The sequence below is a fragment of the Cnephaeus nilssonii genome (genome assembly GCF_951640355.1).
Source record: "Cnephaeus nilssonii genome assembly, chromosome: 11".
Classification (NCBI taxonomy): domain Eukaryota; kingdom Metazoa; phylum Chordata; class Mammalia; order Chiroptera; family Vespertilionidae; genus Cnephaeus; species Cnephaeus nilssonii.
Window position 1 is genome coordinate 45,595,068 of NC_137082.1, and position 23,699 is coordinate 45,618,766.

Below are 23,699 nucleotides of genomic sequence, written 5' to 3' on the forward strand. Positions count from 1 at the left end.
ATTTTAATGTCATTTTTAATTTTAAAAGGCATTACATTTTTATGACTTCAACAAAGTCAGTCAGATGACAATTTTAGAATATTCTTGTTTCAAACCACTTGCATGTCCCTCTTCCTGACCTTCTTTTGTTTCCACCCCATTCCCTGACCCTTCACCCCAAATGCCCTGATGTTATGGTGTGGTCCTGTAGAAGAACGCATGTTTTTCTGTCCTGTCAATCGATCATTTCATTGAATGCGATGAAACTTAAAAGCTCAGAGAAGTTAAAGACTTGACTCAGGTCACATAACTATTAGCAATAGGGTTGGGATTAGGACTGAGTCCCTTAAGGGTCTATGTCTCTTGGGAGCTGCCACACCATCAGATGTGATATCACAGAATATACAAGGGGAATAATTAAAGTATTCATGTTAATTCGTATAGTCTGGGGCAACCTCTACTGTGGCAGTGGAGAAAGTATGCAAAGAAATACCAAAACAGTTTCCTGAAGAATTCCATTGTGGGGACAGAAACAACATTATCAAGAATTCAGATAATATCATTTTCATTCTGGATTCTACATTTGCTTTTATACCTTAGGTTCTCTAGTAAGAGATAGAACTCTGTGTTGGAAAGTCTTATGGATGTTTGTGATACATAAAATGGTAATTACATTTCCATTACCAAAATAAGCAGAAAATGGTCTGAAAATAATAAATACACTTATAGGACCAAGGATGCATAATATTTGAAATTAGGATGGTCCTAAAGAAAGATAGGATGTATGATTATTCTAAGAATTTGTATGCAGACTATAATGGAGTCAATGGGCAAGGAAATGCTGCTAAATCTCCAGGACTATAGCCCCTTTAATAGACTGTCTAATGTTGTAATACTTATTTTACTGCAAACAGCTTAGAAATCTGGGGTGATTTTAGAATAGGCCCATGAATGTGTCAGCTTAGGACTTTAAAATGCTGGGGGAAGGTTGAGTGGGAGTGATGGAGGAGGCTATAGGGGGATAAATGGTGATAGATGGAAACTTGACTTGGGGTGGTGAGCACACAATACAGTGTGCAGATGATGTGTTGTAAAATCGTGCACCTGAAACCTGTATAATATTGTTAACCAGTGTCACCTCAATAAATTCAATAAAAACGAAAATATCAGAGGCCACTGGATAGAAATGCCATCAAGGAGAAATAGGAATTTGTCCTAGATAAGAATATGAGACTATGGGCAGAAACACAGAGGCATTGCACTAGAGAATATAAATGTGAAAAAAGCCGAAACCGGTTTGGCTCAGTGGATAGAGCGTCAGAGGTTCGATTCCGGTCAAGGGCATGTACCTTGGTTGTGGGCACATCCCCAGTGGGGGATGTGCAGGAGGCAGCTGATTGATGTTTCGCTCTAACTCTCTATCCCTCTCTCTTCCTCTCTGTAAAAAATCAATAAAATATATTCAAAAAAATGTGAAAAAAAAGAGTGTATCATAATATGGTTGCCAGAAGAGATAGTTTTAGAGTGTTGGCAACAAGAATACTGCACCAAAGGAACTTTTTTGTTGTGGTGGTGGTTCTAAGTTATTAGATGGTTACATCCAAGGCTGAAGAAATGAAGCTTTTTAAAATTAAAAGAATATACACCCGTTATATTCACAAAAAAAATACACTTGGAACTCATTTTGTTTCCTTATTCTTCTCCAGGCGACACTCCATTTCACAATGGCCTCTCTTGCTGCAGTAAATGCAGAATTTTGCTTCAATCTATTCCGAGAGATGGATAACAACCAAGGAAATGGAAATGTCTTCTTTTCCTCTCTGAGCATCTTCACTGCCCTGGCCGTGGTCCGCTTGGGTGCACGAGGTGACGGTGCTGCTCAGATGGATAAGGTCAGTCTCAGTTGTGGTTTCTGCAATCAATCTTTAGGGCAACTTGTTCTTCCCCCACCCCGCCCCGAGGATATTTGATTGCAATGGTCCCTGCTCAGTGAGGACATATCAATGTGCCCCTCTCCAGGTGGGAGGAATGCACACAGCTCGCAGCCCTTGTTTTTCAGCTGGGAGACAGCAAGAATGTTTCCAGAACTGCAGTGTTGTTGTCGTTTTTCTTAGAACATGTTCTCAAAGTGTTTCCCAGACCAGTGGTGTCACCTAGAGGACTTGTTAGAAGTGCAAATGCCACTGAAGCAGAAGCCATGGGGATGGATCCCAGCTGTCTGTGGTAAACAAGCTCCCTACGTGCTCGCAAAAGTTCGGGAACCACTGCTTGAGTAGATACCGGTGAGAAAGAAAAGCTCCAAGGAGAGAGCAATGAAGTCCCAGTTGAAACGCAAGTGACCTGGGCACAAAAAACATAATAGGGCAATAGGGTAATAGCAGCCTCCCCGAATGGTCATCACATTGTCACTACCACCTTTAGAAAGTGCTTATTAACTCACTCTCGTATGCTGCCCTGAGCCAGGCTGCACAGGGAAGTGACATGGTCATGGTTTCCCACACTTTGTCAATGAAATTTAGTAGCGGGAGAGACACCAGGCTACATGTGGAGGCCATTGTCACTCCTTTCATTCACCAATTCCTCCCTTTATGGCATCCATCTATATGTCTCCTCTGAGTACTACCATGGACCAAAGTCTTTTTTCTTTTGTTGTTCAAATGGTCGCAGTTGGGCCAGTACAAATCCCTTTAAACTTTTCTTTTTAAATAAGTTTTTCCAGATGATTCTAAAATATCTTTGCCCCTTACTGACAGTGATATTTTATAAACCTTCTTTAATTTTCTTGGCTCAAAGAAAGGCCAGCTAGTCTCTGCAAAGCTTGGTCCTTTTACCAGGTAATAGTATTAAAGCCTAGAATTGGTCTGAGTGAGGTTTTGTGGAGTTAAGGTAGCCTGGAAGCTGCTTGCCATTTGAGTGAAAGAACCAGAAAAAGTATATTGATTTACAAGGTCATGTGTTCAGTTTCATATTCTTTTATTTAGCTATAATATAACTGCATTTTCTTGTTTTAATATAAAAAATCTATTTCCCTTTTTTTTGGAGCTTCTTGCCCCTCTCATCTCTCACAAAACATTTCCATTGAAATACAGTATGTCATGATTTTTTATCCTAAATCATGTTCTTATATTACAATATCATTTAAAAGTTATACAAATTTAAATTTTCTAAAACACAATTGTGTTTTACCCAAAACATTATAAAAATAATTACTATAATATATTCTTTAGTCTACCACTTTTGTGGGAAAATATAATAGTTTTGTAATTTGGCATGAAAATACAGGTAGAAGCCATTGGCATACAGGTGACTCATAGTATCTTTTTTCTTTTTAACCTCAATCCTAATATCCTGAAATTTTTTACATTGTATAGGTCCATAATTTCCCTTTTTGCCATCATTTAAATATATGTGTTACCAGTTATTTAAAAAAAATAAATTCTGACTTTCTTACATAAGGACACTAAGGTATTTGAAAACATAGGATTCCTAGCATTTCAAATTATGGTAAATATGCCCATTGAAATTTTACTTAATATTGAACACATTTAAATATTATTAGTATTATTATTTGTCTTTAGCTATGGTAGTTTTATTATTGGATCTGTAATTTCTTAGAATTCTGAAAAATATGGAAACAGATATGTACCACCTTAATATCGTATCAGCTTAGTTTACTGAAAGCAAATTATAAATGTCAGAAAAAACAACCAAATTAGTCTCAAAATGGAGTAAAATTAGAAATAATCAAAGAATGATATTAAATATTGATGCTATTAAAGTTTTTCTCAAAAGTAAAGAAGAATGATTTCTGGAGATTCATATACTTTTTATATTGTCTGGGTTCCACAAAGTTAGCTCAGAAAAGACATTGGGATCATTGAGTCCTGACACTTTACGATGCTATTTCTTTCTTTCTTTCTTTCTTTCTTTCTTTCTTTCTTTCTTTCTTTCTTTCTTTCTTTCTTTCTTTCTTTTTTCTTAAAAGAAAACTACAGAACATTTAAAACAGTTAGTCTGACTTTGGGAGGAATTTTGGCCAAAAAGGAAGAGCTTTTATTTCTCCTTGCTGGGCTTCACATTAATTACTAGGTCCTTTTTCATGAGGGAGTGAGTACAATGTTAAAGCTGAGGGACAGACATCATTCAAAAGGTTTTTCCACAAAGGCATTTATATTTTCCTCAAGATTACACATTAATAACTATGACTTCCAATGCTTTCTCCCCTTCTTTTGCTTAAATATTTCTCCCTAAGCTGTTTGATCCTCCCACCCCCGGCCCACCTCTTAGGGAGGAAAGACACATAAGGGACCAGCTAAGTTCAAGCTCGGGGGACACACTGGCCAGGCTTCTCTCCCTCTCCATCCTATACTGAGGTGATTGATGGTGATAGCTTCTCTTTGCAACATTTTTGTTTTCATTTCAGGGACACTGACAGGTAAACTCATCCAGTTTCTAATATAAATGTTACATTACAGAATGAAAAAAATGATAATGACATAGTCGAAGTTATAAAGACTCATGCTTTTACTTCCTCTCCTTGTAACAAAAAAATTAAATGATTCCATGGAAATGGAAGGTCTTCATTGAACCTTCTTCTCTTAGACAAGTTACCAGCTCCATGTTCACCAATGGAGGAGTCATAATCACAGTGAAATTGACCCAAAAGTTGTGAAGCAGAATTGTTTAAGGACCTTCACAACTCTACCACTTGGGAAGAGACAACTATAATATTTTTTTTTAAAATTTAAATTCTTTATTGTTGAAAAGATTACATATGTCTCCTTTTCCCCCCATTGACCTCTCCCCAGCTGCTCCTGCCCCTCAGCACATGCCCTCACCCACCTACTGTCTGTGACCATTGGTGATGCTTATATGCATGAATACAAGTCCTTTGGTTGATCTCTTACCACACCTCCTCCCCTTCCATAGCATTCTTTAAGGCATTGAAAATCTTCGTGTTTGGCCAAAGCAAAGTGAGAAAGGGGGCTGATGTTCTTCATGCTCCATAACATCATAGAATTAGAGGGAAAAATGACACTCAGACTGCAAAGGCCTCACTTGTGAAGTATAAGTTGACTACTAATTTATATAAATCTGCCTTGTGGATTTTACCTTATCTCTCATTCCATCTCATACTATTATTCAAGATTAAGAGGATTTAGCAATGAGGTAGGTTCCAATTCTCTGTGACCTATTAAGACTAATAGTGACAGTCATGGCCTTGTTAAGTTTTCATAGCTCTTTCCAAGCTGTTCCATTTCCCCTAGCCCAGTGGTTGGCAAACCGCGGCTCGCGAGCCACATGCGGCTCTTTGGCCCCTTGAGTGTGGCTCTTCCACAAAATACCATGTGCAGGCGCACACGTACAGTGCGATTGAAACTTCGTGGCCCATGCGCAGAAGTCGGTTTTTGGCCTGGGCGAGTCTATTTTGAAGAAGTGGCGTTAGAACACTCAAGGGGCCAAAGAGCCGCATGTGGCTTGAGAGCCACGGTTTGCCGACCACTGCCCTAGCCAATACGATGTTGCTATGAATTAGGGGTCTGAAGCCTTGAGGTCAAGAGCCCCCACAGAGGCACTGATCGCAAGATTGACTTGTTTAATTAAATTCCCCTTCTGTTTACTCCCACTGTCCACTAGGGATATGGTTCAAATATAGCATATAGGATCCCTTAAAGAAAAACTACATATTTCTACAAAAACATCCAACCAATAAGATTTCAGGAGTCACAAACAGACTATGGAACAAATCCATCATTGTCTGGCAGCTATTTAGACCTTTCAAGCAATTGGTTGGCGGAATGTAAGTTAAAGGAGTCCATGGTTGCCTCTCTGTGTTGTCCATCCAAGCCCAGGCAGCACACATTCAGTTTACCCGTCACTTGCACAAGTGATCGTCAGGTGGGTAGTACCCTTTATCACTTCCTCGTAGAGGAGTTTGCATTTCAGATCCCATAGATGTAAGAGTCTGGGGAATTCAGCTAAAGCCTAGAAAATAAAGACTTGGGAATAGAACAATTATTAGAATAATGGGGTTGTGAGAACCACACTGGAAGAGGAAAAACTTAAAACTGTTTTATTTCAAATAATCGCAGGAACAAAAATTATATCTCCCAAGTCCCAGTTTAGCTTCATACTTAGGAATTTCTAGATAGTCAATAATGACTTCTCTGTATTATGCTTCCCCCCCCATGTGACTAGCCTTAATCTTACCTCCCACTTGATTAAACAAAGCTTTTTATTTGACCCCTTTTATCCTTGTCCAAGTTTAATCAGTGAGTACTTATTAAATTACTCCCTCAGAATGAGTAAACTACAATAATTCAACATATTTCATTGGTAGCCATTGATTTAACTCTCTCAATTTATACTTTTTCCAATGAACCACCTGTTTTAACCAAGTCAATAGGGTAGCTGCACATTTCCTTCCTGCCCTATGTTCTCTCTCCTTCTCTCTCTCTCTCTCTCTCTCTCTCTCTCTCTCTCTCTCTCTCACACACACACACACACACACACACACACACACACACACTACCAATGAAGTCTCACCTTATTTTATTTCCCCTGTCCCTTGTTCAGCCTGACCTGTTAACTGTTTTCTTTGTCCCTGTTTGCAGGTACTTCACACCAATACCATGTCAGGACATGGAAATTCTTCTAATACTCAGGTAAAGACAATGTTTTCTTTTAGGAAAACAGACTGTAAGTCTAAATTTAGAAAAATTCCTGTCTCACTGACACATTTAATTATGCGTCCTGTCCTTTTAAGCAAAGGAACATGTTTCACTCAGATTTCCATATTGCAAATATTTCAAATATGATTTTTTGATAATATCTTTGTTGATTATTAATTTACCAATATTTTACTTGTGTATTGGCCAGATTTGGGCAAGGTAGTGTGGAACTAAATGTTTTATTTTTATCTTTGATATTCACAGCCAACTTACATTGGTAAAATGAATTATTAAGTGCACATAGTAGGCAAATTCATTATCTTCAGTTAATAATTTTATTCTAAGGTTAATCATTTACTTTAGTATATTCTTTAATTAACTTTGATCACAGACACTACTGTGAGAAAGGGTAAGAAATTGTAGATTTATGTGGCATTATTTGATGCTTTTAAAGTGCCATTATTTTTCAATTATTTTATTATCCAATATACATGTTTCATATCCTACATAGAGTATGCATATCTTTTCAGTCCAATAATACATTTTCATGAATATTTTTAATAACAGCCAGGACTCCAATTTCAACTGAAAAGAATTCTCTCCGATATAAACACATTCCACAAGGAATATGAACTCAGCATTGCCAGTGGTCTTTTTGCAGAAAAAATGTTTGACTTTCATGAGGTAAGTTCAGCCTCCTGTCTTAGAAGGTTATTTTCATTCTGGACCTGAGCCTTATTCAATCCAGCATCTGAATAAAGGCTTGCATCTTTCTACTCAGCCATACAAAGGTGTTTTCTTTCCTGTCACTACTAATTATGTTCCCAGGTTGTATTCAAAATATCATCACCTACTTTCAAAGTACAACTTTACTTCACCCGAGTGATCCATGTATTCAGGGTCACTAGATGGACAGGCTCCAAACCAAAGAGAACATGTCCCTTGGATGTGATGTGGACCTGTCATTGGGGTGGGAAAGCAGACAGCCCACTTAGAGTTGTCCCTGGACAGCAGGGGAAACGTCCGTCATTTTTTTCTCTGGGCTTTGCGTTTACAGGCGTAGTTTTGCATCTCCAGTGTTGAATTAACCTCCTTTTTGTCTCAGGCATGCCTTTCATTTCTCCTTGAAGGACTGACTTATTTATCTTTCCAGTAAAATCATTTATAAAAAAGAGTTGCTGGTAGTAGAGATGAGAGCAGCCATTGGCAGAGGAGCAGTTAAGATTTGACACAGAGGTGGGGGGTAGGTTTTCTTGAGGTCAGCAGACTGAATTTTAGTATTACTATTTGTTGTTTGTATTATCAATTTATTCATCCTAGTATCTTCTCATCCAGATACCAATGAGATAAGAATGCACTTTACATATTGCTATGCCCAACCCATACTCTAGAACCTGTGATACCCGGAAGCTGGTTAGTGCTATTCAAGCAGACACAGTGGCCGTGTTTCTCTGGGAATGTTTGTTCTCCCTTTTAATTTTCTAGTTCTGAGATAACTATAAAACTGCACCTCTGTGACAACTCTGGACTAATTCCTACTTGCATCTTCCCAGCCCTCTGTGTTCCACCCAACCATTATTATGTTCTCTGTCTGTCACCCACTCACATTCTTTGCCCCTTTCCAGCACCACTCCCAAATCCTTTGCCAGCCTGCCAATTATAAAGCATTAGGCCACGCTGTTTTTCAATCTTATCCAAAGAATCCTAGACAAGTGTTCCAGGGGCCACCCTGTATGTTTAGCCCCACATTTTTTGTCTCTATTCCCACGCAAACTGCTGTGTCCCTGAAGGACTGTCAACTCTCTTCAATTGCAAGTTGACATGTCTATCATGCTACTATTTATAGTAGGCTCCCATGTTCCCTTTTCTGGCCCTCAGTGTGTATATAGGGCAAGGCACCTAGAAGCACAATAAAGGTGAGAGCTGATCAAGAACTTGGAAAAATTGAGACATTGAAAGTCTGCTCATGATTTGGCAACATGAAGATGATGACACAGTGACGTTTATAGAGCAGTTGATTCTTACAAATCAAAAGCTATGCACTTGATCTTCATTAAATGTATAGGAAACTGAAGGTTAGCATGTAGAATTCACCCAGGTGGTTTTACTGCAACAAGGGCTCTTCCCACCACAACTTGATGACCATCAGATATTTTCAAAAGCAAGAGTAACAGTCTAAGCATCATGATACCATAATGGAATTTGAATGATGAAAGCTATTTATTCTTCAATTTAAAAAAAGAGAGAAAACTCTTTTATTGGTCACAGGATGAGGAAACCTCAGCTCCCCCTTCACTCACAGGAACACAAACAATAAAAAATCTTTAATTCAACAATTCAACCAGGTGACTGCATCAACACAGACCACAGAGAAGAGTATCACCCAGGCCACTGATTGAAGAAGACAGTCCCTGATGGGACGAAGAGAGAACCATCCTATCTAATAAAGGGGGAATATGCTAATTTACCCGCACACTGTCACAAAGATGGCAGCACCCACAGCCAATAAGGAGGGAATATGCTAATTGACTGCCACGCCCTCAGAGATGGTGGCACCCACAGCCACAAGATGGCGGTGCCCAGTCCCCTCAGCCCCCCCGGGGCGGCAGGTGCATGCCTGCCTCCGGAGTCCCCCAGTCCCTTCAGCCCCCCAGCTGCCCAGGGCTGGCCTGAGGTGCAGACAAGCCTCAGATGGCGGCTGCCCAGTAGCCCATGGCTACCCGAGGCTCAGGTAACCAGGGCCGGCTGAGGCTTGCTCTGCTGGCAGTGGCAGCAGCAGAGGTGTGATGGGGCATTGCCTTCCCCTGATAGCTGGGTCGCCTCCTGCCCCTGAGGGCTCCCGAACTGTGAGAAGGGGCAGGCTGGGTTGAGGGACCCCTGCTCCAGTGCATGAATTTTCATGCACCAAGCCTCTAGTAGTCTATAAGAAGACAAGAAGTATCAGAGGAACACTCTTTCCCAATCTGAAATTCTACAGTACTATATGTAACAAGGGGCCTCCCAAATGACTGAATCCCATATTCATTTTTTAAAAGGCATTTAAAGGTAGAATGAAGAGTGCCAGGTTAAGGGTCAGGTTTACCTGAGTCCTAACTCTGTCACTTTATTGCTTTGTGTCCTTCAATAATCAGTTGATATGTCTAAACCTCAGTTTCCTGGTTGATATAATGAAGGAATTATACTTAATAGTCTCTATGGCTCTCAACTTTCATGGCTGAGTTTGTATTTTTAAATTTACAATATGCATTGAAAATGAAAATTGTGCATAGTGTTTTTGTGGCAGCTAAACTAAAGTGTCATTAATGTACCATCTTCATTCAATATGCAACAACCATTTCCTGAGCTCTGACCAAGTGCAAAGAATCATACAAGATATAGAGAGGATGCAGAAATATAACTATAGGATTCAATGTTGAGTTAACATTTAAAAATCAATAAATGTAATTCACTACATTGGGCGATTAAAGGAGAAAGAACTTGACATGAATTCAATAGATGCAGAAAATAAAATTCTCACAAACTAGAAAAGAAATTTTCTACATAAAATGTTTTTGGTAAAATACCAAATATTTTTGCCTTAACACCAAGAACAAGATGAGAATGTTTTCTGGAGTCATAAACATTTTACTGGAGTCATAACCAATACAAACATTGAACTAGAAGTAACAGACAGGAAGAAAAAGAAGTAAAATTGATTTGGATTGGGAAGGAGGAAATAAAATCATCATTGTTCACAGATAACAACAGTGTAGGTAGAAAATCTAAAAGATTTTAGAAATCAGTTATTAGATTTAATAGTGAATTTAGCAAGTTTAGCATATAAATTAAGTTGCATTTTTCTTTTATTTATAATTTAAAAATAAAAAATAACATCTATATCAAATACCTGAAAATAAATCTAATGAAAGATGGCACAAATAAAAAAGTTACTAAGAGAAAGAAGGATTTAGAAACAAAGGATACATTTTGTTTATGCATAGAACACTCAATATTATAAAGATGTCTATTTATAGATTCAAAACAATTAATTTTGGATAAATTTATGAGCTGTTTTTAAAATTTACATGGAAATGCAAAGAATTAAGAAAATAGTTAACTGTGAAGAAAGGAAAAAAACAAACACCAAAACACCTGGAGGATTTACATTACTGGAAATTAAGGCTTAAAAGCTACAATAATTAATATTTTCTGGAAAGACAGACAATAGACCAGTGGAACACAGTAGAGAATCCTGGAACAGATGCATAGAGACAATGGATTTATGATAAGTGTGACTCTGCAGAGCAATTTGAAGGGATGATGTTTGTAATACATGTCATTGTAATAAATGCCATAGCAAAAAATGTATCTTAACACCTATCCATATACAAAAAAAATCAATTCCAGGTGGATCATAGATATAAATGTAAATGGTGAAAAATCAAAGTATTTAGAAGATAAATATACATTATTCTTAAGACCTTGGATAAAAAAATACTTTTTTTAATCTTTGTTTTGAGATATATAAAGCACTAATCATATAGGATAAAGCAGACAGGATAGATGGCATTAGAATTAAGAATTTATTTTCATTAAAGGACATCATATAGAGAATAAAACGGCAAGCCACAGTGACAGAATGTATTTGCAATACATATAAGAATAAAAACAACAACAACATTCAAAACCAAAAACTCCTACAAAACAAAAAGAAAAACACTAACAGCCCAGTAGAAATTCTTGAACTGACATTTTACAAAAGAACATAATTAAATGGCCAATAAACATATGAATAGACAGTCAATCCTCAATAGTTTTATTCTTTGTCATTTGTGTTTCATGTATCCTTTTAGGGACATAAGCAGCAGGGCTTGAAGGAGATTGGCAAGACATATTAGCTGGACTACACAAAATTTATATGTATCACACACACACACACACACACACACACACACACACACACACACAATTTTGGTGGCCCAAAGTTCTTCTAGAATTTCCCAGAAGTGTTGATGCCGTGCAGTCATCAAGTTCTCTGGCCAGGGATTGGTTCTTAAAACTACTCTGTGTAGCCAGTGTCAAAATGGATGGATGGATGGATTAATCAGAAGATGGAAAGAGCATTATTTATAGAAATTACACATAAAGCCTTCTTTATAGAGGTAATATTATCCTGCAGACAAATAGTGGATAAATAACAAATCCTCATTATTAGGGTTGAAAATCCTATAAAATTTATCAGGATATGTCTTGACAATACATATGACTTGTAATAATGAATCTTATTTTCCCTAATTATGAAAATACTAGAGGCCTGGTGCATGAATTCATGCATGGGTGGGATCCGTCCTGCCTGCCCTGATCGGGGCCGATCGGGGACTGGGCTGGTGGGGGGTGGGTGAGGGGCTGTGGGCAGTTGGTCGGCCCCACCCCCGATGGGGGGGTGAGTGTGGGTGGGGCCAGTGGGGGGGCCGGGAGGTTGGCTGGCTGGTCCCGCCCCCAATTGGGCTGGTTTGCCGGCCACAGTGGGCGTCATAGTGACAGGTCGTTCCAGCAGTTCTGGTTGTTCTGGTGTTCTAATCGCTGGCTTTTTATATATATAGATTTCCCTGAAAATGTACATATGTGTATTTGTTATATTGCTGGTATGTTAATAAATTAGATTGCTTTGATTTATATTTACTAAAAACAACAAATATTTCTTGAGCACCTATTATGTGCAAGACAATGTGCCAGGGACTGAGAATACAATAATAACTAAGGCATATATTGTCCTAACTTTACCGAATTTACTCTCTTGTGAGGGGCTCGGGAAATCTCAGATGGAAGTAAGATGCAGTGTGATAACAGGGACTATTGGAGGACACAGGAGGGTCCAGGGAAGACTGTTATCAAGGAAGGGCATTTATGCTTGAAACTAGAAAATGAGTAAGACATGACCACGGGAACTAGGGGACATTCCAGGCAGAATGAATGCTGTTCAAAGGCCTTTAGAGAGACAGGACACATGGCACTTCTGAGAGCTTCCTGTAGTTGAGTCTGACTAGGGAGCAGAGTGTGAAGGGGACAGTGGCTAGAAATAGAGAAGTGGATGCAGATCAGCTGAGCCTTGCAGGCCAGATCCAGAGATTTAGGCTTTATCTTAAGTGCAGGAAGTAGCCTTGACATGTTTTCAGTAGGATGGGGGTGTTATCAGCAAGGGAGAGAAGTTTGGAGGCTCTTGAAGTATTTATGGTGAGAAAGCAGCGGTAAAGGCAAGGAGGTGGGCATTAGCCATAATCTCTGTTAGTCCCCTCAATCCATTTCAGATAAATATAAGTTAATCAGTCGGCATGAGTTCTCCAAGCTGGAGAACTATATTTCTATATTTCTATACTTTCTAGCTATATTTTTATATTTCTAGCTGCATTTCCTTATCTTTGAGGCAGGAACAAATCCTTGAGTAGAGTAGTAAAAATAAAGAGACAAATTCAGGAATGTATTTCTTATATGCTTAGTTGGTGGTGATTTGGAAATATAAGAACTGCATATTACTTACAGAACTGTATATTATTTGTATTTATAGCAATATATTAGGTGTGCTGAAAAATTATACAATGCCAAAGTGGAACGAGTTGACTTTACAAATGCTGTAGAAGATGCCAGATATAAAATTAACAACTGGGTTACAAATGAGACACATGGTGAGTGCAATGCTCAATTTTTCCACAGGATTGGTCAGTTATATGTGAATGTTGAGAACTGTCAACATTACAATTAGGAGTCTTTTGTACACAGAAGGCACTGCTTTTCCTGATCCAAAGCAATGATTGTTATTTAAAATTGCTTTAGTATTTGTCTGTAATGTGGTGTTGAGCAATCTTAATAATTTGAATGCTTTATGCTTTTAAGAAGTCTTGGCTATTGCATGATCTTATTTGATTGGGATAATCTTGTGAGACCAATAGATTTTATTATGGCCATTTCAAAAATTAGTTATAAGCTAAGGTAATTTACTCAGTGATCCTCAATATCTTCTGCCTGGCTAGTGAACAAGATTAAGAGCAGTTTATAGGACATTTTTAATGACCACAACATATTTCATTCTAATGATCAACCCAGCATCTTACTGTTCCTTCTTGGGCTGAAGGGTCTTATTAAAATTATGACATCCTACTGTCTAAGAAATATATTTAATATCATTGCTTTTTCTAAGGGATTAATTCTTTATCTTCAATTTAAACGTTATTTTTATTTATCAAAATAGTATATGTGGCTTTAGGTAGTATCTTCAAGAAAAAGCACATCTCTTTATAAGTAAGTCTCTTTCACAACTTAACACAGAATCACAGCTAATGTTCTGTACAAAGCAAATAAGGATATCTATTCCTTGTTGTTTTGTTAATCGACTGACTCCAAAGTCAGCCATTTCTTTACCTAATGCTTGGCTTTGTTTTATACTTTGAACAATATACATGTATTTGATGAGGCTGGCTCTGTTAGAAATATGAGACATGTGATTTGTACTGTTAAAGGCAAACATCTAACAGCATACAATTAGTCCTGCAAACAAGAATACAGTGTCCCAATATTCTTTTTGTCATAATATATCATTACATCAGTAGAGGGTGACTTTGACCATTAGCCACCACATGTTTCAAATATACTAGTCATACATCAAGAGAAACTACACAATTACTTTTTTAATAACTGAGTGAGCTTCTATTTACTGTTTAGTACTTAAAGGTATGAGATTACTAATACTCTTTTCAATTTTGACCATTTATTTATTTCTTTTCCTTCCTTTTCCATGCAAAAAATACATATATAATTATTCTCATTTTGATAAGCATATGAACTCAATGTCATTTGGGGGAACACTTCAAATACTGCCAATGTTATAGCAAACCCACATAGATTTTATTGCTCCCCATCCTCCACACACTGCCAGAGCCATCCTTTTGAAAGACAAATCTGATTCATCAAAACCATGCCCTTGCTTGTCTTCCCAATGAATAGTGAACAAGAATTCTCCACTGCCTTCAGGATAATCCAAAATTCTTAGCAGACATTGAAGGCTCTTCATTATCTGGCCCTTGCCTCCAACTTCTTCAGCTTTACTCTTCCTATAGCATCAGAATGAGTTAGGGTTGCTCCTGACACACTGCTCTCCCAGGCTTCCAGGTCTGAATAAACAGTCCTGGCTTTGTGGAAGTTCTCCCAGTCCACACCTTGCCCTCACCTCAGCAGGCCACCGAGCCAGAGATGAGTGCCTCTAGCCTGTGACCCAGCAAACTGAGCATGTGGCTATGGCACCAGGCGCCTTTGTTCTGTTGGTTGTTGCCTTCTCTGTACTGGAGTGTGAGCCCAATGATGACATGGACTGTCTTTCACTGGTGTGATTCAAATATCCAGAGTTAAATGCAAAAATCTCGTTAATGTGGAATGAAGGAAGGAATTCGTTCTTTCGCTGGAATGGGTAAAAATTATACTTGGATTGCTATGGCCTGGTCAATTCAATAAAGGCATTTTGGTGCCTGTGAATAGGGAGGGGATCTGGGAATTGTCTTCTTGGGTCAGAATCCTCTTGTCAGTATTTCTTGTTGCGTGACTCTGTACAAATTACTTACCCTCTCTCTGCCCAAGTCTCTTTGATAATTACAGTCCCACTTTACAGGGATTTTGTGAGGATTAAATTAAATACTGCATATACAGCATTTAAAAAAATGCTTGAATGAGTAATTGTTCATAGATTATTATAATAACTATGTGATAAGAAAATATGCTTATCTCATCTTAATTTTTTTAAAAAAACTTACATTAAAAATTTGACATTTTTCTTCCTCAATTTATTTCTCCAAAGGCAAGATCAAGAACATCATTAGTGAAGGTAGCATCAGTTCGTCGGTGGTCATGGTGCTGGTGAACGCTGTGTACTTCAAAGGCAAGTGGGAGTCGGCCTTCCCCAAGAGTGACACTAGGCACTGCCGATTCAAATCTCCCAAGGTATGGAGATCTGTTTAACTTAGCAAGTATTTTGCTGATAGTGTTTCTTAACAGCAATTGTGATGTTTACATAGACAAAGGCTGGGTTCAGCAGTTCTTCACTCATTTTCTACTGCGTTAACAATATTATACAGTCAAGTGCTTATAAGATAAACTTTCTATTTTCCTGCTAATGCAGGTTATAAAATACAACTGGAGGTGCCCTATAAATTGATATTTCTTAAAATATATTTGAAATTGAGAAAAGGAATAACATATGAATTTATTTGAAGGCATTCCAGTAGGGGGCCTGTAAGAAGAAAATATGACTAAAGTCTAGGTTTATTTTTCATGATTCTTAACTGCAGGGTGCACAGAGTCATTTAATATCAATGATTTTCCCTGAGTCAAGGCAAATATGTGTTTCATTTTATAAAACATAAAATTGTGTTTAATAAAGTTATGCATTTCCAAATATTGGTTATATCTGTTCCTTGATTTAATTCTCTTTGATTTAAAACAACCATCTAAAATATGTATTCTTAAAAGAACTTAAACCAGTTTATACATAATAACCTTAGTATAGTAGAAACATCAAAGGCCTTGGAGTCAGAAATACCACATCGGGGTCCTCACCTCGACTCATAGATGCTGCCTTGTCTTAACAAGTTAAACATTGCAGACCCCCTTCACAAGCAAAATACAGTGATTCCATAAAGCACCTCTAATTTCTCTTTCAATCACCCAGTTTTTTAAGCTGAGGTAGAGAAATTCAGATTTGACTTTTAAACTTAGTTTTATTTTTCAAGTGGAAAATGCAATTGAAATGTTCTTTGTACATTTCCCCACATCAGAAGTTTAAGACACAGGAGAGCTGAATGCTGGTAGAAATAAGAGGTCACTGGATGATTGAGGAGGTGGGGAACGAAAGGCCACCTAGGCAGACTGGAACCACAGGTAGGGCAGGAGGAAGGCATTTGGGAGATATTTGAGAGGAAGGAGAAGACATAAGAACAGAATAGAAAGGTGCTGGGCTGACCCTCTGGCTTGTCTCGGTGACTGCCTTTTGCATGGCAGCCCTGCCTTGTGTCCCTGACTACAGGGTCCTAATACAACCTTGGGGAGCAAGTTTACAATGCAAGTGTCTCCATGGGAACAAAGAGAGGGGCACAGAAATATTTTGAAATTTGTATGTGAAAAAATATCAATGTAATAAATCCTAATAAGAATGCAGCTGTCTCTACAGACATTATCTGCATAATTGAATAGGAAGAATATTAGGCAGTACTAGAATTTTAGGAACCGCTGGCATTGTTCACAGAGTTTGGTGTGAGCTTTTGTTCCCCACTTTCCTTCAGCACCTCCCACATAGACTGTATTGATTCATTTCCTTCAATGAAGACGCTGTGTGCCTGTCCCCTGCACTGCTTGTGGGTTTTTTCTCCTAAAGAAGTTTTTACTTAAATAAGTGTTAACATGTAATAACTTTAAAATAATCATCCTGCAGATTGCATGTCCCTTATAATATAGTTATGATATAGAGCATCTAACAGACTGTGGAATCTATATCACTGACATTAGTTTTGGTGAAGTGACCTCTTTGCTAAAAAGTCTTGTTTCAGTCTTTCTCCAGCATAACTCAGCTGTGTGATCCTTTCTCCAGCATAACTCAGCTGTATGATCCTTTCCCTGGCACAGAAATATGCTATTATGGCTGTGACATCAGCCCCCATTTGCGCCAGGCTCAGTTCGGCTGATCTGTCTCACTAGGCAGGTGCCTTTTCCACTTTACTGCTTCAGGTGTGTTCTTTATGAGGTTTAAACTTTCAGTCAAAATGGATATCCTTTCCAGAGGGAGAAGGAACTTTGGTTTCAGCACAAATCATTACCTATCCTCCTCCTATAGAATTTTCTGTACTAAAGCGAGATATGACAGGCAAGATGACAGCTTTGCAGAATCACAATATCATTTAGGAAAAGGGTGGTTTATGACACCTCTATAGTGTTTCCAAATCTGCAAATTATAGTCCTCAAGGTTAGACCTACTGTGTTAATCTGAGTGATGTATTTTACAAAAGTTAAATAATTTTTTTACAAAACCTCACTCTTAAATTGTGTAATTTTGATAGTATTAGGTTGTATTTTTTTCTGATGAGAGAAAAAAATCTATAGCCATCATTTTTAATTATAATGCTATTTAATAATTGTTTATTACTTACGAGAGGCCCAGTGCACGAAATTCATGCACGGGTTGGGGGGTGGTCCCTCAGCCCGGCCTGTGCCCTCTCACAGTCCAGGACCCCTCGCTCCTTACCACCCACCTGCAGCAGAGGTGGGAGAGGCTCCTGCCACTGCTGCTGCACTTGCCAGCCGTGAGCCTGGCTTCTGGCTGAGTGGTGCTCCCTCTGTGGGAGCACACTGACCACCAAGGGGCAGCTCCTGCATTGAGCATCTGCACCCTGGTGGTCAGTGCACATCATAGTGACCAGTCGTTCTGCTACTTAGTCAATTTGCATATTAGGGTTTTATTACATAGGATTATACAGACATTTCAGATAAAACACTAAGTGCAAGGCCATGTTCCAAGTGCTAGATATACTAACTGTCATAACACTTACAATAATCCTTTGCAGTACAGACTATCATTATCCTCATTATTTAGAGGAGGAAATGGAGGCGCAGATAGGTGGAGTAACTTGCCCAAGGTCACACAGCTGGGGAGTTTTAAACTCAGGCAGTTAAAGTCTATGCTTTCACCACTAAGATGTGCACCAATGGTAACATGTGAGGAAAAACCTACAGGATCAACTGAACAAAAACAGAAACATTTTTTCTTTTATACCTGGTCAATAAGTGAAACAGGTGGGCTCATTAAAATGTTTTTGTGACTTGACTTCCAGTGTCCTGGGAAAGCAGTTGCCATGATGTATCAAGAACGGATGTTCAATCTGTCTGTCATTCAGGACCCGCGTATGCAAGTTCTTGAACTCAGATATCAGGGTGGCATAAGCATGTACATCATGCTGCCTCAGAGTGAAAACCTCTCCGAAGTAAGTTACCACTCCCACTCCCACTGCTGGGGATGACTTTTAGGATACTGGTACTTGTGTGTTCATTTATCAGTTTTAAGGTTTCAGGTTGTTGGAATGCTAGAGACTTATCCACTTATTCATTTATTTGCCAAATATTTAATGAGTACATACTATGTGCCAAGCATTGTTATGGATGCCTTAACTCAGCTTAGCATAATTTTATTTAAACAGTTGTAAAATTGGAATCCTCTCAGATCTCAGCTATGGAAGAAATAGTGCATGAGTTTCAGTGTTCTTTGCCCTTGGCCATGAAAACTGTCTTGCATGTATATTGAAATTTTGATAGAATAAGCACTTTCAGGCAGGAATGATATGATGGCGTATTGAAGTCCTAGCCCTTTGAGAATTAAAATGTATCACCTGACTTTGTGTTGCTGTGTCTCTAGGAAAAGCACAGATTAGGAAATTCCTTGTGAGTGATATAGCAAAAGCAAAAGACCAGACCAGCCGGTGTGGCTAAGTAGTTGAGCATTGCCCTATGAACTAGGAGGTCATGGTTCAACTCCCGATCAGGGTACATGCCTGGGTTTCTGGCTCGATCCCCAGTAAGGGGCATGCAGAAGGCAGCTGATCAATGATTCTCTCTCATCATGGATGTTTTTATCTCTTTCTCCCTCTCCCTTTCTCTCTGAAATCAATATCTATCTATCTATATCTATATCTATATCTATATCTATATCTATATCTATATCTATATCTATATCTATATCTAATCTATATCTATATATAGAAAATTCATGCACTGGAGGGGGGGTCCCTCAGCCCCGCCTGCCCCCTCACACAGTCTGAGAGCCCTCAGGGGCAGGAGGCAACCCAACGATCAGGGGAAGGCAACGCCACATCACACCTCTGCTGCTGCCACTGCTGGCAGCGCAAACCTCAGCCGGTCCTGGTTACCTGAGCCTTGGGTGGCCCTGGGCAGTGGGAAGCTGCCATCTGAGGCTTGCATGTACCTTGGGCCGGCCCTGGGTTGCTGGGCAGCTGCTATCCAAGGCTTGCCTGAACCTCAGGCTGGCCCTGGGCAGCTGGGGGACTGAGGGGATTCTGGAGGCAGGTGTGTGGAGCAGCCAGGCCGCCTGGGGGCGGGCCCGGCCTTGCTGTATACCTGCTGCCCTGGCGGGGCTGAGGGGACTGGGCACCACCATCTTGTGGCTGTGGGTGCTGCCATCTTTGAGGGCATGGCAGTCAATTAGCATATTCCCTCCTTATTGGCTGTGGTTGCCACCATCTTTGAGGGCGGGGAAGTCAATTAGCATATTTCCTCCTTATTGGCTGTGGGCACCACCATCTAGCATATTCCCTCTTTATTAGATAGGATAAAGCAACAGACCAGCACAGTGCAAGGGGCAGATGGTGGTGGCCATGTAAGCCAGACATAATTACTAAACTCAGATCACACTACTCTTTCAGCCCTTCATCCTCTTCTCCTCATGTATTTGGCCAGTGTTCAGCCTGCAGTCCTAGAAACTTAGATTTCATGTCTCTTCTCTGTACTTACAATTAAAAGGACTGTTTATTGAGTACCTACAATGTGCCAGATGCTTCATTTATATTATGTAGTTTGACATGAACAACAAATGAAATTCATGAAGTTGGCATTTTTAAATTGAAAGCAAAACAACATGAAATATGGGTACTCATATTAAATAATTTATTTGGTGATATTTATACCAATGAGATTTTAGCACATAACAATTATTTTAACTTCAAATAATCTGCAATGATAGAAAACGTAGCCTAGATAAAACAAGCAGGAGGTAACTCAAAAGATAGATTTGTTTTTGTATTTATTGTCTGAGTCATCTTTTTCTGTAATAGATTGCCCTAATGTGTGGATCATTAGGTGTCTAGTATTAATAACTACTAAATCTACATAACTATATAATCCTACATTTCTAAATAATAATGAGGAAGCTGGCTTTGCAGTGGGCTAAATGAGAAAAACTAACCTAGAATAAAAAGTTATTACAGGTTAACTTCAAACTGGATAATTTGTAGAAAAGTTAAATAAGACTAAATTTGCTTATAAATTTGGATTCTTGATAAGAATACAGGTAAGGATGAATAGCTGTGAAAATCTGTTTATGTTCTCAGTGAGCCTGAATTTGAGAACAAATGTCCATATATGAGATCTGGAAACAATGTATATGAAAAATGTTCGCATTATAAGTCTGTAATAACCTATGACGAGTTCTCAGGAATTAGTGAATGTAATATGTGAGTCATTTGGGGTCAGCGAGGGTGTTGGAGAGAGACGTGAGCTCCTAGCTAAATAACTAAGTTTCCTAGCTGTGTACTTCGGGCACATCTCCCAACATTGTCTTGAGTTTCAGTCCTCCCATGTGTCGAGTAGGAGAGTTATTTAGGACCCAAACCTCCCTGATAGCGTGGGTGACTGTGCTGGGAGATACCGGCCCCCCTAGTCCTTGAGGCTGGAGCTCTATGCTCCTTGCCTTAGGTCCATTGGTTTACTCCTGCAAGCTATGCAAATATCGTTTTCTTTGCCATCCATCCCGAGAAAATGGTCAGGCAACACTGACTTAAATGATTACTGAGCTCCTTTCTCCCTCTGATGATCTCTGATTCCCTAGTTCCTTTACCAGCCCATTGTTTCACTTCAGCTATACAGGTTCATATGTGGGCAGAGAACAGAAAGTCTCCGGAATACAATTAAGTCACACCTTGTCATAGCAGAACAAATTAAGCATGAGATTTATGAAAGAGTGCTTGAACTATTTGTTTTAATCATTTCCCATTCCCCAAATCTCCAGGACCCATTCACATACTTACGCATAAATACAGTGTCTGGGAGAGGATAATTATGGAAAGCCATGTATCTTTGTAGTTGTTGTTTTTTAACCATGGGGTTCTAAATTGCCTTTTGAATATTCCTACAGATTGAAAACCAACTGACCTTCGAAAATCTAATGAAATGGACCAGCCCAAGAAAAATGAATCATCGGTACGTCAAGGTGTTTCTTCCTCAGTTCAAGATAGAGAAGAAATATGAAATTAAACATTATTTACAAGCCCTGGGGCTGAGAGATATCTTTGATGAAACCAGAGCTGATTTCTCTGGCATAGCTTCAGGAGGTCGTTTATCTTTGTCAAAACTGATGCACGAGTCATACATAGAAGTTAATGAGGACGGTACAGAGGCGGCTGCTGTCTCAGAAAACACCATTGTAGAAAAGCTACTCCCCGAGTCTACCGTGTTCAAGGCTGATCACCCATTCTTATTTGTCATCAGGAAGAATGACATCATCTTGTTTAGTGGCAAAGTCTCTTGCCCTTGACAATCCAATTGGTTTCTAATAGGATAGTCCCATCAATATCAAAGAACCACCACATGTGAATAGATAAAATGTAATGGGAAGCATATGGAGCTCCCTTTAGTGTACTTTCTTCTAACGTTGGTCAGCAGATGACTTTGGTGACTTGACCCTTCTCTGACACCTGGTTGATTATCCCCACCTTGCTCTTAGCATTTCTACCTCCATATGCCCCACCCATTTATAATTTCATTGCCTTTCTACCCACACTCATTTCTACCGGTCTACTCCATAGCCACTTGCACACAGTTCTGGGCATGGCATCTGGGAATTGTGGACAGGTGCTCCACTGGTAATGACAATGTAGAAGTCATCCTAGAGATCTTTTCTGAAACTCTCTAGGTGTCCCCGACAGTCTAGTTTTATTGTACATGGTCTAGAAAATAAGCCCGCCTGCTAGAAACAAGTGTGAAGGATCACTTTTCCTTGCTGACCTAAGAAGACATTAGAATTGACTTGAACAGTGATGTGAAATCAGTCTCTAATCTAAAAGCGGAAAAAAATATGAATTTGGGTTTGGGGGCCAACCAAAATATTTCATGAATAACTTCAAGTGAATGAATGTCTTTTGGCTTTTCCTTGATAGACACTTAATATGTACATAGTTTTTTTCAAATATTAAATACCTTTTTAACTGTTTCCAGTTGTTATGTACAGTGTATTATTTCATATGCTGTATAGTTTACATGTGTTTTCTCTATTTATCAGAATAAAGAAAAACAATATAACTATACCGGTGTGATTGTTCTCCTATGACCAGTTGTGAGACTGCCAGCAATATATATTTTTTCTAGGCTGAACAAGCAAGCAATGAAAAAGAAAGAAAGAATGCTTTACAAATATCAATCTGATTTCATTAAATGTTGCTAATGTATTACACATGAAAGTTACTTTTACATCTACTTACATAGGCTGATAGGCTAATTTTAAATATGAGGACTTAAATTCATAAGGGGAAAAGATTAGCACCCATGAATATTTATAATAGGTCATAGGTAGCTTTACAAAACAGATTAAAAATAAATTGAGAATCAGTAGACCACGTTGAACTTCCTAGTAGCCTATAACATGGCTCTGTGATGCTTTGTGCTAGACCTCGCAGATACTTGACTTTCAACAAATATTGTGGAATCCATGAATATGGCATGAATGAGTGAATGTGACATAATTTTAAAGATGTAGGGTATCTCCTGACCAAAATCATTTGGTCACTAACCTTCCACACCTGAAATGACTATGATGTCTTTCAGAGATGTTTGCAGGGAGTGAATTTAACTGGTATGCAGTGGTATGTGTTTTGGGGAGAAACTGGTTTTTCTGATTTACTCCATTCCCATTCAAGTATGACATATTCCTAGACTCGTCTTTAGGAGGACTTCTGTTCTCCACTTGTAGAATTAATTTGGGAGCCTGATAGTTTTCTTCTCAAGTCTGTGATTCTTTAAGTTAAATCCATAATCCTTAGAAAGGAGGAGGAAAGATAAACATTATTGAATAATTTTTCTATTTAGAAGCTTTATTTTCATTATTACATTGAACACTCACAACAACCTTGTATCTGCTATTATCCCTATTTTTAACTAGGTTCAGAGAAGTCAAGTTAGTTACTCACATGTATTACAAAAGGCAAAGTTCATGTTACAACTCAAGTGTGTCTGATTTAAAAGCTCTCTCTTATAAAG

At 38.7% G+C, this 23,699-nt stretch overlaps 1 protein-coding gene across 2 annotated transcripts; it reads left to right on the top strand.

The window, feature by feature from the left end:
- Nucleotides 1-1,688: 1,688 nt before the first annotated feature.
- On the top strand, nt 1,689-21,981 carry SERPINB7 (serpin family B member 7; the record flags this gene model as incomplete). Of its 2 annotated transcripts, XM_079783482.1 has the most annotated exons (7): nt 1,689-1,871; nt 6,594-6,644; nt 7,218-7,334; nt 13,195-13,312; nt 15,472-15,614; nt 18,494-18,643; nt 21,583-21,981. In XM_079783482.1, 7 exons carry the CDS (start codon nt 1,704-1,706, stop codon nt 21,979-21,981), a joined length of 1,146 nt encoding a protein of 381 aa, XP_079639608.1. The 2 variants fall into 2 exon arrangements, with proteins under 2 accessions (XP_079639608.1, XP_079639607.1); XM_079783481.1 differs by lacking the exon at nt 6,594-6,644 and having other exon boundaries at nt 1,704-1,871.
- Between the last annotated feature and the right edge of the window lie 1,718 nt (nt 21,982-23,699).